This window comes from Leucopleurus acutus, assembly GCF_964270905.1.
Source record: "Leucopleurus acutus genome assembly, chromosome: 1".
Lineage (NCBI taxonomy): Eukaryota > Metazoa > Chordata > Mammalia > Artiodactyla > Delphinidae > Leucopleurus > Leucopleurus acutus.
Window position 1 is genome coordinate 146,294,606 of NC_139142.1, and position 18,948 is coordinate 146,313,553.

The 18,948-nt window shown below is 41.3% G+C and overlaps 1 protein-coding gene across 2 annotated transcripts in view; it reads right to left on the reverse strand.

Moving 5' to 3' along the window:
* Positions 1-18,948, reverse strand: part of OTUD7A (OTU deubiquitinase 7A) — a gene marked incomplete at both ends in the record, with an annotated part of 196,413 nt that overhangs the window by 91,825 nt on the left and 85,640 nt on the right. For both annotated transcript variants that reach the window (XM_082841749.1, XM_082841750.1), the window contains one exon: positions 12,047-12,229. In XM_082841749.1, the coding sequence (XP_082697875.1) occupies positions 12,047-12,229 (183 nt within the window). The remainder of the gene's footprint in view (positions 1-12,046; positions 12,230-18,948) is intronic.

Genomic DNA, 18,948 nt, shown 5'->3' on the forward strand with positions numbered 1-18,948 from the left:
ATTATAGTTGAAAAGTTCCCTAATATGGGAAAGGAAATTGTCAATCAAGTCCAGGAAGTGCAGAGAGTCCCATACAGGATAAATCCAAGGAGAAATACGCCAAGACACATATTAATCAAACTGTCAAAAATTAAATACAAAGAAAACATATTAAAAGCAGCAAGGGAAAAACAACAAATAACACACAAGGGAATCCCATTAGGTTAACAGCTGATCTTTCAGCAGAAACTCTGCAAGCCAGAAGGGAGTGGCAGGACATATTTAAAGTGATGAAGGAGAAAAACCTACAACCAAGATTACTCTACCCAGCAAGGATCTCATTCAGATTTGATGGAGAAATTAAAACCTTTACAGACAAGCAAAAGCTGAGAGAATTCAGCACCACCAAACCAGCTTTACAACAAATGCTAAAGGAACTTCTCTAGGCAAAAAAGACAAGAGAAGGAAAAGGCCTACAATAAGAAACCCAAAACAATTAAGAAAATGCAAATAGGAATCTACATATTGATAATTACCTTAAATGTAAATGGACTAAATGCTCCCACCAAAGGACACAGACTGGCTGAATGGATACAAAAACAAGACCTGTATATATGCTGTCTACAAGAGACCCACTTCAGACCTAGGGACACATACAGAATGAAAGTGACGGGATGGAAAAAGATATTCTATGCAAATGGAAATCAGAAGAAAGCTGGAGTAGCAATTCTCATATAGACAAAATAGACTTTAAAATAAAGACTATTACAAGAGACAAAGAAGGACACTACATAATGATCAAGGGATCGATCCAGGAAGAAGATTTAACAATTGTAAAGATTTATGCACCCAACACAGGAGCACCTCAATACATAAGGCAAATACTAAAGGCCATAAAAGGGGAAATCAACAGTAACACAATCATAGTAGGGGACTTTAACACCCCGCTTTCACCAATGGACAGATCATCCAAAATGACAATAAATAAGGAAACACAAGCTTTCAATGATACATTAAACAAGATGGACTTGATTGATATTTATAGGTCATTCCATCCAAAAACAACAGAATACACACTTTTCTCAAGTGCTCATGGAATATTCTCCAGGATAGATCATATCTTGGGTCACAAATCTAGCCTTAGTAAATTTAAGAAAATTGAAATCGTATCAAGTATCTTTTCCGAACACAACACTATGAGACTAGATATCAATTACAGGAAGAGATCTGTTAAAAATACAAACACATGGAGGCTAATCAATACACTACTTAATAATGAAGTGATCATTGAAGAAATCAAAGAGGAAATCAAAAAATACCTAGAAACAAATGACAATGGAGACATGACGACCCAAAACCTATGGGATGCAGCAAAAGCAGTTCTAAGAGGGAAGTCTATAGCAATACAAACCTACCTTAAGAAACAGGAAACATCTCAAATAAACAACTTAACCTTGCACCTAAAGCAATTAGAGAAAGAAGAACAAAAAAACTCCAAAGTTAGCAGTAGGAAAGAAATCATAAAGATTAGATCAGAAATAAATGAAAAAGAAATGAAGGAAACGATAGCAAAGATCAATAAAACTAAAAGCTGGTTCTTTGAGAAGATAAACAAAATGGATATACCATTAGCCAGACTCATCAAGAGAAAAAGGGAGAAGACTCAAATCAATACATCTAGAAATGAAAAAGGAGAAGTTGCAACTGACACTGCAGAAATACAAAGGATCATGAGAGATTACTACAAGCAACTATATGCCAATAAAATGGACAACCTGGAAGAAATGGACAAATTCTTAGAAATGCACAATCTGCAGAGACTGAATCAGGAAGAAATAGAAAATATGAATAGACCAGTCACAAGCACTGAAATCGAAACGGTGATTAAAAATCTTCCTGAAGACAAAAGCCCACGACCAGATGGCTTCACAGGCAAATTCTATCAAACACTTAGAGAAGAGCTAACACCTATCCTTCTCAAACTCTTCCAAAATATAGCAGAGGGAGGAACACTCCCAAACTCATTCTGTGAGGCCACCATCACCCTGATATCAAAACCAGATTAAGATGTCACAAAGAAAGAAAACTACAGGCCAATATCACTGATGAACATAGATGCAAAAATCCTCAACAAAATACTAGCAAACAGAATCCAACAGCACATTAAAAGGATCATACACCATGATCAAGTGGAGTTTATTCCAGGAATGCAAGGATTCTTCAATATATGCAAATCAATCAAAGAGATACACCATATTAACAAACTGAAGGAGAAAAACCATATGATCATCTCAATAGATGCAGAGAAAGCTTTCAACAAAATTCAACACCCATTTATGATAAAAACCCTGCAGAAAGTAGGCATAGAGCAAACTTTCCTCAAGATAATAAAAGCCATATATGACAAACTCACAGCCAACATCGTCCTCAATGGTGAAAAACTGAAACCATTCCCACTAAGATCAGGAACAAGAAAAGGTTGCCCATTCTCACCACTCTTATTCAGCATAGTTTTGGAAGTTTTAGCCACAGCAATCAGAGAAGAAAAAGAAATAAAAGGAATCCAAAGCGGAAAAGAAGAAGTAAAGCTGTCACTGTTTGCACATGATATGATACTATACACAGAGAATCCTAAAGATGCTACCAGAAAACTGCCAGATCTAATCAATGAATTTGGTAAAGTAGCAGGATACAAAATTAATGCACAGAAATCTCTGGCATTCTTATCCACTAGTGATGAAAAATCTGAAAGTGAAATTAAGAAAACACTCCCATTTTCCACTGCAACAAAAAGAATAAAATATCTAGGAATAAACCTACCTAAGGAGACAAAGACCTGTATGCAGAAAATTATAAGACACTGATGAAAGAAATTAAAGATGATACAAATAGTTGGAGAGATATACCATGTTCTTGGATTGGAAGAATCAACATTGTGAAAATGACTCTACTACCCAAAGCAATCTCAGATTCAATGCAATCCCTATCAAACTACCACTGGCATTTTCCACAGAACTAGAACAAAAAATTTCACAATTTGTATGGAAACGCAAAAGATCCCGAATAGCCAAAGCAATCTTGAGAATTCAAAACGGAGCTGGAGGAATCAGGCTCCCTGACTTCAGACTATACTACAAAGCTACAGTAATCAAGAAAGTAGTGTACTGGCACAAAAACAGAAATATAGATCAATGGAACAGGATAGAAAGCCCAGATATAAACCCACGCACATATGGTCACCTTATCTTTGATAAAGGAGGCAAGAATATACAGTGGAGAAAAGATAGGCTCTTCAATAAGTGGTGCTGGGAAAACTGGACAGTTACCTGTAAAAGAATGAAATTAGAACACTCCCTAACACCATAGACAAAAATAAACTCAAAGTGGATTAAAGACCTAAATGTAAAGCCAGACACTATCAAAGTCTTAGAGGAAAACATAGGCAGAACACTCTATGACATAAATCACAGCAAGATCCCTTTTGACCCACCTCCTAGAGAAATGGAAATAAAAACAAAAATAAACAAATGGGACCTAATGAAACTTCAAAGCTTTTACACAGCAAAGGAAATCATAAACAAGACCAAAAGACAACCCTCAGAATGGGAGAAAATATTTGCAAGTGAAGCAACTGACAAAGGATTAATCTCCAAAATTTACAAGCAGCTCATGCAGCTCAATATCAAAAAAACAAACAACCCAATCCAAAAATGGGCAGAAGACTTAAATAGACATTTCTCCAAAGAAAATATACAGATTGCCAACAAACACATGAAAGAATGCTGAACATCATTAATCATTAGAGAAATGCAAATCAAAACTATAATGAGATATCATCTCACACTGGTCAGAATGGCCATCATCAAAAAATCTAGAAACAATAAATGCTGGAGAGGGTGTGGAGAAAAGGGAACCCTCTTGCACTGCTGGTGGGAATGTAAATTGATACAGCCACAATGGAGAACAGTATGGAGGTTCCTTAAAAAAATACAAATAGAACTACCATACAACCCAGCAATCCCACTACTGGGTATATACCCTGAGAAAACCATAATTCAAAAAGAGTCATGTACCAAAATGTTCATTGCAGCTCTATTTACAATAGCCAGGACATGGAAGTAACCTAAGTGTCCATCAACAGATGAATGGATAAAGAAGATGTAGCACATATATACAATGGAATATTACTCAGCCACGAAAAGAAACAAAATTGAGTTATTTGTAGTGAGGTGGATGGACCTAGAGTCTGTCATACAGAGTGAAGGAAGTCAGAAAGAGAAAAACAAATACCGTATGCTAACACATATATATGGAACCTAAGAAAAAAAAAAAGGTCATGAAGAACCTAGGGGTAAGATGGGAATAAAGACACAGACCTACTAGAGAATGGACTTGTGGATATGGGGAGGGGGAAGGGTAAGCTGTGACAAAGTGAGAGAGTGGCATGGACATATATACAGTACCAAACGTAAAATAGATAGCTAGTGGGAAGCAGTCGCATAGCACAGGGAAATCAGCTCGGTGCTTTGTGACCGCCTGGAGTGGTGGGATAGGGAGTGTGGGAGGGAGGGAGACGCAAGAGGGAAGAGATATGGGAACATATGTATAACTGATTCACTTTGTTATAAAGCAGAAACTAACACACCATTGTAAAGCCATTATACTCCAATAAAGAGGTTAAAAAAATTACTCTGATAAACACATCCCACACGAAGATTCCCAGGACACAAATATTAAGCCATCACATGCTTCTCTGCCTGGATTTTCTGTTGTCATGGCAATCTCAAAAAATGATGGTCTTATTCTTCACAGTACATCTCAGAGACAGTGTCTGTCTATCAAACGGAAAGTTTTGATTCACCTTCAATTTCATTCTGAGATGAATTCAAGGTGTTTAAGTATGTTGTATTTTGAAGAAGGACGAGAAGAAACAGCAGACCAAAGAGGCCATGTGGTAGAGGATCTGCAGAGCACGTGGGCCAGCCGCTTGTCCTGTGCCTGGCCCAGTTCCCCCAGTGCGGGATCAGAGGAGACCCCCTGCCCCTCTCCCCCTCACAAGCCTTGCTGAGGTCACATCTCTTGCCTTCTGGAATCTGGGAAAGTAGGAACTGCCCCATCCTTCGGGACCCGATGGGCTGCTCAAACACCTGAGGTGACGTGAACCCGCACTTCTCCCAACAGAGGGAATGTGCAGGGCGGGGTCATCCATACGCCTTCTTGGCTTATCAATCAGCACCTATTGCCAATTGATGAGGACCTTGGAAACGTTGTGACTCACAGTGTAATATGATGCTATTAAGCTGTTCCAAATATTAAATATTTGGAGTCTTCACATGAAGACTTCACATGAAGGGAAAAAGTCTTTTTGAACTAAAAGTAAATTATGTTAAAGATCATATAACAAGAAACATACACTCCTAATTCTAACTCCTCCCAACTACCACGTCCATGAATGCATATATGTGATCACACACACACACACACACACACAGACACACTCACAAACTGATTCTTTAAACATGAACGCAGCAATCCTTCCTTTGGAAGTATAAATAAAATAAATAAAACCGGAATTACCGTGTTCAAAGTTATGCCCCAGAGAAATACAGAGAGCTTTTAAAAAAATAGTGAGGGAATTAGAGAATTTCCCATCCCTTGACAAAGCCAACTCAAACATCTATGATTTCGTGTAGCAGAGGGAACTATACTCAATATCCTGTGATGAACTATAATGGAAAAGAATATAAAAAAGATGTATACATATGTGTAGCTGAATCACTCTGCTGTATAGCAGAAATTAACACATTATAAATCAACTATACTTCAATTAAAAAAATAAATTTAAAAAACCCAAAACAAAGAATCGAACAAAAAAAAACCCATCTATGATTTAGGCCAGGGGATGTGTCTTAACTCTGTTTTCTTATTTTCTGTATTCTTGAGGCTCTGGCATTCAGGGCCTCCGTGAATGGGGAGAGGATTTCCCTACAGAATTAGCCAGTTCTTAGAGATACCAAAGGACTCACGCAGGAGCACATCTTTCCTATGCAAACCAACCAACTCAGAGCCCATACTCTGGATCACCTTCTTTATCTGGTTCTTACACCAGCAAGCCATGTTCCTGCCCTAATTACCCCAGGCCCAGGTGCCAGACAATGAGAGATGGCCCCTATGCCCCAGAGAGCTGCAGAAATTACTCAAACTGGCCAGTCCTAAGTCTGTTTACCCTGCCTTATCTTTCCCACAGAAACACAATACAGGCTCTTGCCCTTGTTTTCCTCTGTCCCCTTGGCCTCCTGATCAACCCTGGTGCTTCCCCGTGTGTCCCTTCAGGGTGTGCCATGCCTCCTGTTTCTAGGGAACTGTGAGTATAAGAACCTCTTCCCCTAAGATAGCCATGTCCATGTCTGTGTGTCTCACTATACCTGAGTAAAACAAATCCTGGGTATATTTTAAAGCAGGTAGACAAAACTTTTCTAAAAGGGACAGATATAAATATTTTAGGCTTTATGGGCCATACAAGTCGCAGTCACAACTACTCAACTCTGCCTTTGTAGTATTAAAGCAGCCATAAACAGTGAATAAATAATAAATAAATAAAGCAGACATAGACAGCCATAGACAGCAAATAAATAAATAAAGTTTTATGGGTTCCAATAAAACTTTATTTAAAAAAACAGGCAGTGGCCAGATTTGGTTCATGAGTCATTGTTGCTGATTTAGAATTTAGAATATGGAGGACTTTATTTTCCATTTTAGGGCACTGTGATTTCAGGAAGAATTCAATTAAAGGATATATAGATCTAATGCAGAAATTACAATTTCTATTTTATTAAAAATACATATGTTTGTTCACAAGGCTCAGTTAATGAAATTATCTTATGATAGACTTCTCTTTTTTTTCCCCTTAAATAATATCTGATAAAAATCAGATAGCAGCAGGTATCAGTATAAGGCCCTGATTCTGGAATCTGTGTGAAAACAGAGAGAAGGATCCTTCTAGCCCCTTTCCTGGGAGGGTGAGATAATGGTTTAGATTGTTTGCCACTCGAAAAGGGCAGGAACTGCCAAGTTGTCAGCTCTCTGGATTTCCACTGCATGAGAGATGTCAGGAGGTGGTCCTGTGTGGTTCTGAAGGAACACACAGTCACAGAAGGCCTGGGGGAAAGACTGAACCAAATGATTGGAAGAGGTGGTTCCACCAGAGTCATAGCTAAGGGCAGAATGAAGGAGAACTTAAGAACAATACAACAAGATCGACAAGTCAGTGACCACACCTCAGCACCCTCTTCCTAACCCACCCAGGAAGCCCACAGGAGCAGAACAGTGGGAATGGGCTGGGTTCCATGGGTGGGGGCTGAGGGCAGGTGTTCTGGCTGTGCCTTTCCTCTCCCCAGCTAGCCCTTGGTGGCTCACTGCCTGAACCATCACCACCACAGCGTGGGCCAGCCCCACCTTGGCCAAAGCCAGCTGGAAGAGCGTCAGGGCAATGCTCATGCTCAGCTGGGACGGGGCTCCAACCACGATGGGAACAGGTGGGCTGGCCAGGCCTGGAGCCTTCCCTCTTCTCTCCTACACCCCCTGTGAGCTGACAGTTAGAATAGAAGGTGGTAGCCCCTGCAAATGAGCAATTTCTAGAACAGATGAGCTGAGAGGTTCCCTAAGGAATAAAGCCAACTGTGGGGAAGAGAGCCAGTGGAGAACATTTTGAGCCCATATTAAAGCATTCAGAACTCGCCAACTTGAGTGTGCTTCCCCCCATGCTCTCATTCACAGGAAGGCAAACCAGAGTCCATGCCTTTGTCCCTTTCCCCTGATACCATCAGCTAAGATGGCTGGTAACTGCAAGGTGCTGTGTGTTCACAGGGAAAACTTAGGAAACATCTGAGCAGTGCAAACACAGTTACAGAAAGTCCACAAAGTACCCAGGGCTGGAATGCACAGGAGGACATGATTTTAAAGTAAGCTTAGTAGATGGGACTTCCCTGGCAGTCCAATGGTTAAGACTTCACCTTCCAATGCAGGGGGTGCAGGTTCAAGCCCTGGTCAGGGAGCTAAGATCTCACATGCCTTGTGGCCAAAAACCCAAAACATAAGACAGAAGCAATATTGTAACAAATTCAATAAAGACTTTTAAAAAAAATAAAGTAAGCCTAGTAAATATGTTCAAAGAGGGAGAATATGAGAATGTGAAATAGTAATAATAATGAGAAAGGCTAATTTGGAATGAAATAATGTGAATGCTGATTAACAGAATGGATTCATGTGAAGAATAAATTAGGATGTTAGAAGGGCAAGTGAAGGAAATCTCTTAGAAGATGTGAAATTAAGATGCAAGAAGACAATGGAGGAATGGAATTGTTTTAAAGGAAAATAATTTGGACCCAGAATTCTTATTCCACTAAACAAAAATTTAAGTATGTCATGTAAACTCCTCTAGATACTGACAGCGTTAGGAGACTGATCATGCAAAAATTCTTTTAGAAAATAGTCTTTGAAAAAGTATTCTTTCAGCAAAAGATAAATGTGAGTAAATAAAGAAGTTGATTGTGGTCTAAACAAGCAACAGAAAGAACCTAAATATGTTTGAGGGCACATGGAGGCAGGAGGGAGAAGATAAAAACAAAGACACATGTCTTTTTCAGGGTAAAATATAGTTGTTGATAAGTTTTAAAAATTAATAGGGAGAAAACCTAAATATAGGTTTTAATAGAACAGGGGTAAGTATAACATAAGGAGAATGTATAACTTTCAAACCAGTTGAAAAATTTAATTAGCCAGAAAAGATAGAAAAGGAGAAAGATACATACAAAAAGCATGGTGAATAAAACACACAACATAAAGCAGCACAGATACGACAATAATAAAAATAAAGTAAGGGGATTAAATTCACTGCTTAAAAGACAGACTCGTATTGGATAATAAAATAATACCTGATGATAAATTACTTCCAAGAATCACATTTGATATAAAAGGATGAGGAAAGGTTGAAATAACGGCTGAAAAAATGTTATTCCAAATATGAACCAACAGAAAGGCAGAGTAGAGGCTTAACATCAACTGAAACAGATTTAAAGATAAAAACAGGGACTTCCCTGGTGGTCCAGTGGTATGGAATCCGCCTTCCAATGCAGGGGACACGGGTTCAATCCTTGGTCGGGGAACAAAGATCCCACATGCCGTGGGGCAACTAAGCCCGTGCACCACAACTACTGAGCTCATGAGCCTCAATTAGAGCCCGCATGCCTCAAACTACAGAGCCCACGTGCTCTGGAGCCTGCATGCCACAACTAGAGAAGAGAAAACCCCCATGCCACAACTAGAGAGAAGCCTGCTTGCCACAATGAAGAGCCTGCACGTCGCAATGAAAGATCCCGCATGCCTCAATGAAGATCCAGCATGCTGCAACTAAGACTCAATGCATCCAAAAATTAAAAAAAAAAAAAAAAAAAGATAAAAACAATTATGTGGGACAAAGAGACACTCTATATATTGGTAACAAAGCATATTAGAGCCAGATGACCTAACAATGATGGATACATATGCACCTACCAATACAGCCCCAAAGCGTAGTGGAAAGGATGAAGCTAAGAGAAGAAACAGGTCATGAGTATTAAACTTTCTAACTCAAGTGTGGCTTTTCTAGACAACAGAGTAAGCATAGAAGAATAATCCAAGATAGAGATTCCAATGTAGCTTGAATAATAAGGCTGAGCTAAAAGAAACAGACAACATTGACTCACAACAGTTTGGGAGGGTTGACCTAATGCAATAGGAGAAGTGGACTTCATTGTGTAAATATTAAGAGGAATATTAAATTATTTCAGATCCTATGATTATATATTTAGAAAACCCAAGATATTCTCTGAGAACAAACAATTAGTATTAATAAGAGAACTTATGTAATGACTGGATAAAAGATAAATATACAAAAAGTAAGTTGCTTTTCTCTGTGCCTAAACTCTTAACAGAATGTGAATAAATGCAGAGGTATATGCACTGTTCTTGAATGGAAAAACAATATTACAATATGCTAATTATTCCTAAAACAAAATAAAAATCCAATCCAATTCCAATCAGAATTCCAATTTTAAGGTTACTATGGCAGAATAAATATCCAAAAATAGTGAAAAAGTTTTGGAAAAGAACAGCAGTAAAGGAAATTGCCTTTGCAGAAAGTAATACTATATGAAACAACAAGAGTCAAGTGTAACAGGCTGGGTGGGCACACAAACAGACAGAGTCCAGAAACAGAGCCAAATACATTTTGGGGAAGTTAATGTACAGCAAAGTTGGCATTTTAGTTCAGTGGGAAAGGAATGCTTTATTCAATAAATGTGCTAGAATACCTCATTCTCAATCCAGAGAAGCAAAACTAGATCCTTAGCTATTATTCGTAAAAATTTCAAATTGATTATAAGACCTAAGAACAAAATTTAAAAACAAATATGGGAACATATGCTAGTAACTTTGCACTCCAGGAGAACTTCTAAAGTGAAAAAGGATACCCATTAGCCATGAATGTATAGTAATGTAAACATTCTGTAAGGCAGAATACTCTGTGAAGAGTCATAAGGCAAAAAATGCAGTGGGATGTATATATAGACATGAGTATACATATATATGTACACAAAATGTTTTTAGTCTTCATTATAAAGAATGCTACAAATTGATAAGAAAAATGCAAACAAATCAATGGAGAAATGGGCAAAGTATGTGAACAAGCATGTCACAGAGGGGGAAATCCAACTTGGCTAACAAGCAAATGACAAGATGAAAGTTAAAATACACTATTTTTTGCCCTTCGGAGTAGAAAAACAATGTAAAACCATCATGAGAACACCCAGTCCTGGAAGAATGAAGGGAAACACCCAGTTTCACACATGGTGAACAGAAATGTGTTTGGGAATGAAGTCTTGAAGTTATCAAATAAAAAAACACATGTGTTGGCCCAGCAAACCCACCTTGGAAATGCCAACCTATAGAAATAACAGCACTAGTACATACAAATTACAGGTATAAAGTTTATTTTAGCAGCGTCTATAGTGTCAAAAGCCACCACCACCAACAAAATCCAAGAAAAAACAGAATCACGATGAGCAGGCATGGTTTAAAAATGATCATATGCTGTGGAATAAAATATTTAGAGAGAATGTTTGTGATTTATTTTTCAATGAAACAAGCACTCTGTCAAGTGCATTATGTGCATTCGACTCTGATGCGTTTGCACTTTGAACAAGCAAAGTAAGAAGGAGCAGAGAAGACAGAACAAGCTGGGGCCACTGGTCAGTCTCCCTGAGGTTTGGGAGGTGTGGAGAAGAAAACTCTTATGTTTCTTTCATAGATCTTCACATTGTTTCCTTTGTTACAATGAGCTTTTCTCATTTCTGTAATTAAGACATGGAAAACGAAGCACATCGGATGATGAACATCAATCTCGAACAGGTTTGGAGGCTTCTATGCTACTTGAGAAATAATTGCAGGGGGCTTCCCTGGTGGTGCAGTGGTTGAGAATCTGCCTGCTAATGCAGGGGACACGGGCTCGAGCCCTGGTCTGGGAAGATCCCACATGCCGCGGAGCAACTGGGCCCGTGAGCCACAACTACTGAGCCTGCGCGTCTGGAGCCTGTGCTCCGCAACAAGAGAGGCCACGATAGTGAGAGGCCCACGCGCCGCGATGAAGAGTGGCCCCCTTTTGCCACAACTAGAGAAAGCCCTCGCACAGAAACGGAGACCCAACACAGCCAAAAATAAAATAAAATAAATAAATAAATAAATAAATAAGAAGACCCCAAGATCACTATTAAAAAAAAAAAAGAAAAGAAATAATTGCAGGGAGCAGAGATGCTGGATCTGGAAAAACCAGGACTCCAGGAGGAATGTGGGGTCCCAGAAAAGTGGACACACTCTCCAATTTTTCTGAGGCGGGAACGGAAGCTGTAAAGGAGTATGAGGTGTGGTGCCCAGAGAGCGCCATCTGCCTGCAGCTGGGAGGCGATGACCTCGCCCTTCTGTGTACCCCCACCCCAGCCCCCTCGCAAGCCAGGGCGGGTCCCTCAGCTGGTACCTTGGGCGATGTCGTCCTGCCTGGGCGGGCAGGGCCGTTCGGCCGTGTGCGCAGGTGGGGGATGCTCTCGCTCGGGCTGCTTGGGGCACCTGCCCTCGTTGAACACAGGCGGCAGGTTGGCTGTGTGCACCTGTCGGAGCTGCTCATAGTCACTCAGAGCGGCCGTCAGGTCCCAGTTTTTGCCTGGAGACGAGAAAGGACAAGACATTACAATACTGATGCATGAACAATGGTCACATTTTAGGAAAGAATCACGCAAAGAAGGGTCTCTGTTAGCACGTGTTCACTCATGAACTCCCCACCAGTAGTTCTCATTTTTCTTTTTGTTCTTTTCTGTTTTTGGTTTTTCACTCAATGCTTTTTAGTATACTCACAGAGTTGTGCAACCATCCACACTATACGATCCCAGAACACTTTTCATTACCCTGAAAAGAAACTTTTTTTAAAAATTGAAATATAGTTGATTACAATGCTTCAGGTGTATAGCAAAGAGATTCAGTTATACATACACATACACAGATCTATTCTTTTTCAGATTCTTTTCCATTGTAGGTTATTACAAGATATTGAATATAGTTCCCTGTGCTATACAGTAGGCCTGTGTAGTTTTAGTTCTCAGCTTTCGAAGGAGTAAAATGGCCTGACGCGTACTCTCTAAGAGTAGAATTTCACACCCACGCCTGAGATCCATCCCTCTGAAGTATGTGATGTACCTACAGTAGTACATCATGTAGTATCTAAGGATGCTAGCCTTAGATTCACACACCCTGCAGAACATTCCACGCCTCTGAAAACTAAGTCATAGAGCTTAATTTCCAAGGGGAGCAAAACATTGAGGGCAAAAAAAAAAAAAAAAAAAAAAAAAAAAATGGAAAAGAAGTTCCCAGTGGAAAAAAAAAGCAATGAAAGGAATTCTCATGTTTTCTTTGGGCTTTTGCTCAGTATTTCACCTTTTTCTTGAAGCTTAGGTTGGAGAGGGCAGAGCCTCCAGGGGGCTGTGTGGGAGGCTCGGTGGGAGGCGACCTCAGAGCTCAGGTGCTGAACTGGGTGAGACTCCAGGCGGGACAGCTGTGTCCGTCCCAGGCAGCGCTCAGCAGGGATGGGTGCTGGGGGTTCACAGCATGAGGGGGAGCTCATGGGGGGCTGGACTCAGTGTGGAGGCTCTAATCCCTGACTCTAAGACTTAGTGGACTTCGAACAGAAGGAAGGAGGTGGCACACACCGCATCCGATTCCATTAGGCAACCATGTGCTTCTTAAAGATTTTTTTTTTTTGATATGGACCACTTTTTAAAGTCTTTATTGAATTTGTTACAGTTTTGCTTCTGTTTTATGTTTTGGTTTTTTGGCCAGGAGGCACGTGGGATCTTAGCTCCCTGACCAGGGATTGAACCCACACCCCCTGCATTGGAAGGCGAAGTCTTAACCATTGGACCCCCAGGGAAGTCCCAACCATGTGCTTTTTAAAGGCAAAGAATTAAAAGCTTAGCTCTAATTTTAAAGAGCGAATAAAATCTTATCCTCTCCCGATTAACTTCAAATTGCAGTATTCACTATATTGACTAACAATATGATGAATTATGCGGTGTAGACAACAGAATGAGGCTTTGAACGTCTAAAATAATATCTGAACATCTTCCTCTGGTCTTTCTACTTTTTTCTGCTGCAGACTTGATACTATCAATCAGAATGTTTAAATTCTATCACATGGACATGTACAATTTAATCATATTTTTTTCCTCCACAGTCAGCTAACAAAGACACCACTGAAGCATCTTTGCACATCTCAGTGGGGAAGAAAAGGAAACGAAACCATCCGGGTTATTCAACAAAACCCTAGCAGGGTCTGGGGGCACTTTTGTAAGTGGTGACAGGTGGGGACATGGGTGGAATGCAGCCCCACTACTGTTAGTAGTTGTATCGTGCAACGTGGCAGTGATGAGAGAGTCGTTTTAGGGGAACCAGCTGAAGCAGAAATGCAAGTATGCACTTTCACTCTTACACTCGACTAACAATCACAGTGTACACACACTGCCTGTCTAAGTGCTTTCGAGTCTAAGTGCTTGTGTCTATCAAATGGACATCCTCGTTCCAGGGTGCAGTCCAAGAAGGGCAAGACAAGGGATATTATTCCTTAGCAGGGGCAATGACCTGGGTGGGCACCTTGCCCTAAAGTAGGGCCAAGGGTGGCAGGTGCCCCAGGGAGGGCCAAACCTGTGTCCGGGAGGAAGGTCAAGGAGAGGGGAGGTGGAGGAGAGGCACCCGGATTGCGATCCTATCACGAAATGCAAACACGTTAAATATGGGAGTGTGTATTAGCAATGACACCAGCCCCACAAATCCTGGTTGTGAAGGGAAAGAGCCTGCATGGAGCACCCAGGTGTAGCCGGGGGTGTCATCATCCCCGAGCCCCACAAGGAGTAGGCACTGTCCTGGCTCCTCACAAACAGAAATGGAGGCTTAGAGGATTGCTACACCATAGTGTTTGCATATGAACCCTCCATTCTGGATCTGTCCACCAAGCTGCATCTCCCCTGCAGGGCTGCCATGGACATAAGACCCAGTCCTGAAAGAGCTGTGGCCCCCCAGCTCCTGCTCTCAGGAGCCAGCCCACTGTGCTTCTCCCACCAACTGGAAAGAGCCTGTTCTGCTGTTCCTGTCTGTTCCCAACAGCAGACCCTTTCGGAGCCCCCGATCCACGTTCCATCACAGGTAATCAGGCCCGAGTATGAAGGCAGGACCACAGTGCTCATGCGTGGCTTCTGTGGACCAGAACTCCAGGGTGGGGGTGTGTTCCCACCGTGTGCCTCTGTTAGAGCATCAGCTGGGGCAACGCCGAGAAGCACGTGTCCAGCCATCAGCAAAGGCCGGTCCGCTCTTCTCTCCCACCCGGGGACCTCTCACTCGCTGATTTTTCCCACTTGCTCTTGCCTACATTGTCTTCTCCCATCACTGCCCTGGGCTCCTGTTCACTTTGCTACACACCTGCCCGTATCCTTAACCAGCAAGCATCCTGGTTCTAATCTGGGCCGCACCTCTTAGCAAACAGGGATCCAGTGTCAGGTGACAGCGAAGATGGAGGAGGGGGTGGCACTGTCCACAAAGCCCAGCTCCCAAACGATCCCCAAATGCTCGATTTCAGATTTTAGAGAACTCCTCAAGGATCCAGGACTCCAGGGTCTGTGCACTTGAAAAGGGTCCAAGAGGCCACTGAGAGGGAAGAAAGCAAGACGGAAGGAAGACAGACACACTCATCAGATGTTTAGGGGGTCAGAGCCCCTCGAGATCTGCTTCCTGCTCTGCCCAGTCCCAAAGACTGCAGCTCCGGACAACCAGGAATGCCAGTGGTGACTGACAGATGTGTGGACAGGGGACACCCAAGGGATGAGCTTGACATTGGAGGGTTGTACAGGTTGTATCTAAAAGCACGAAACCTAGAGGAGAGGGACAGGAGTGGGCCCCTGGTGGCCTGGGAGCAGGGTTTGGTGTTCAGAGAGCATACATTTCAAGATCCCCTTTCATCTTCTCCAGTGTAAGTCTTGGAGGGTCCCAAAAGGTGTCGCATGGAGGGAGGATGAGGTGGAAGGGCACACAAGCCCACCATGGTGACACCACCACAGTGATGCAACGGGCTGAGGCCAGAAGGAATCCATAGCCAGGTGACTGGGGTGGCCACAGGCTGTGAGCCCTGAAGCCAGCACACTCATTAGAGGGGGGGATCAGTCCAGCAGAGCAGTAAAGAGCTCAGGCTTTGGGCCTGGACCTACCTCCTGGCTACTTCTGTGACAGTGAATACAGAATACCACCACGTGAAACCTTGGGTTACATTTCTGAACAATTGGGATAATAAAATCCACCTGATGAAAATTCCTAGGAGGAGTAAGTGAGGTGAGGAGACTACATTTGTAAAGTTCTTAGCACACGGAAAGCAATTAGTGTTACAACCATTTATGATAAGTTTTCACTTATGCCTAACTTCTGTCACTTATGGTTGAGATCCAGCTGGTAAGTGACAGAAGTGAGATTCAAATCCAGGTCTGTCTTGATCAAAACCTAAGCTTTTGGGGCTACAGTTCCTTTGAACCTGACCTTGTTTTGGGAGTCACGGCTCCTGGCTGCTGACCACCCTTGAAACCTCCCTCTCCCGTGGCCGCCCATCATGACTCCATAACAGGACTTGCCCTACTTCCCAGATCCCTCCATCCCCACCTTGCCACTGTTTTCACCTGCTGGGTCCTTGCTCTGTTCCCCACAGACTCACCTGTACTATGTGAAATTCTCATTCAGGTGTCACTTGTGCCATCTCCCAAACACCGGCAAGCCACCAGGCTGCTGGGAGGACACCAGAAGGCCTCTCTCCAACACGACATCTTAACAGACCCCTTTACTATGACTCTAAACACTCCATCTCCCCTTTTCTGGCTGCTTTGCCTTTCCCTGTCCTTAAAGCACATGGATTCCCTCCACTTTTCTTGTTTTTCTTTTCTTCTCTTAATTTATAATATATTCTCTTTTGAAGATTAAGTCCATCTCTATGGGAATAATCATAAATCTAGTTACAGTTTGTATCCTAAGCTTCAAGGCCAAATGTTCAAAGATGGCAGATACTAGTCAACTATCCGATCTCTATTCCTGTCTGATTCTATATGCACAGAATCCTAATTTATTTGCAAGAGCAATTTGCACAGTTAGAAATATTCATTTTTCTCCTGCAGCCAACCTGAGGGTTTCCAGTGATGTTCCAACAGTATTTCTCCAAGGACAGTATTTCTGGTAGGACAGTATCACTGTCTGGAAGACCTCAAGGAGATGGAGACAGTTGCCTGATAAATGTTTCCTTCCGGGTGCTGCCTCAGTTTTTTATTGTCACATACAGCAGGTGACTGGGGTACCAGCAGGTACAGGTTTTACCCTCTAGCACAGTTTACTAGTGATGTGCTTGTGCTTTAAACTTTTAATTCATTTTATTTTTTATTGTCTTAAGAGGAACATCAAGCAGGGTCTGATCTCAGGTTAAATGGCTTATTTTGTTTTGTCTCTAAAGCTTCACATCCATTAAGGAAAATGATGAAGCAGAGATATATGAGCCCACAGGTGATGGGAAACAGGAACTGACTAAACTCAGGGAAAAAGGAAAAGAGTTAATTTCAGAGATGAAGTCTAGTTATAAGGGACCAGACAGAAAACAAGTACAGATAGCATAGTAAGGACCATAAAAATGAAAATTAGTAAAGTGAGCAAAATGAAATAGAAATAAAGAAACAAAGGGTTACAGGGAAATGGTAGATAGAGATTATAGGTGAAGGAAATGCCATGTACACATCACTGGAGCCCAAAGTAAGAAATCTAAAACAATGGAAAAGAAAAAATAATTTAAAAACTATGATTAAAAGAGAAAACTTTTTTTTTTTTACCATAGGGAGGTATTTTATTATTTCCTTATAATCAGGCAATCTCAACAAAATGGTATGCTAATTAAATTTGTAAAATGCTGTGGTAATAAAGTTTCACGAAATTTTAAGACAAGGAAGAGCATTTGTCACATGAAACCACATCACATTGGACAGGCACTGTGGTTCACATTCTGGGTACTTGTGATTCCCTCTTTTGCTGATTCTCAAAAAGAGAAATTAAAAAAATACATGGTACCATGCATATATATTCTGCTTTATCTCATCATTTCATAAAAAATTATTTGCACACAAATGTAAATACTAAAACAATTTAAAACATACAGTCTCCTCATATCCTTTCATTAATTAAGAAGAAACAAAAATGGATAGCCATCATAGAGTGACCTTGGGTATCCAATCAGGGAAAAGTGGAGGAAAATCAGGAGCAGAGGAGATGGTAGTTTTCGGAGAGAAATCTAAGACCAGCAATCACAGATTGAGCCTTTCAAAAGAGAGAACTTCTGACATAAATACTTGATCCTACACACTGAAAGGGTACATTGTATATGAGGAAACTGTCTTAGTATAATCAATACAATGATATAGCCTTATAATATGATTATGTTTTAAAGATAAAGAGAATTATTTGAATATTTCAGCAAAAAGGAAAAACAATCAGGCTGGTAACATACTTCTTGGCAGCCAAATTCAATGCCTGAAGATAATGGGCCACATTTACAAGATACTGAAAGAAGTAAAGAAGTGCGAGCTAAGAAATGTTTATACCCATATAGGCCATTCCTTCATGGATAAAGGCTACAGACAAATCATTTAAAACAGGTCTGAGTTCAGGAAACATTAGTCAAATGGATCTTTCTTGAGAAAACTACTAGAAGATGAGTTCCAGCCAATCAAGAATGAATGGAGGTTTGGCAAAGGGAAATTGAGGCAGCACTAAATGTAGTTAACTGTACAGCTAAGTAAAAGCAAAGGTACAGATACAAATGACAGAGAACATTCTGCCAAAACAAAAATGGTAGAAAGGGGCTTCCCTGGTGGCGCATTGGTTGAGAGTCCGCCTGCCGATGCAGGGGACAAGGGTTCATGCCCCGGTCCGGGAAGATCCCACGTGCCGCAGAGCGGCTAGGCCCGTGAGCCATAGCCGCTGAGCCTGTGCATCCAGAGCCTGTGCTCTGCAACGGGAGAGGCCACAACAGTGAGACGCCCGCGTACCACACACACACAAAAAAATGGTAGAAAGTAGAAAGTAAAGTCCACTTACAGTTGCTTCAGCTGTACTACATGGGAGTACAAAGTAGTACTTAAAGTCAGCAGATCAAATATAAATATGTGAACATACATAATAGTACAAAGGAAAACACTAGAAACATGTGAACGACATACTACTAACTAAACTGGATGGTAGAAGAGAGAGAGGGAGGAGGAGGAAGATATAAACTAGTTTTATTGAGGCAGATCATTGGAACCAACTATAAGGAAAAGGGAAAGA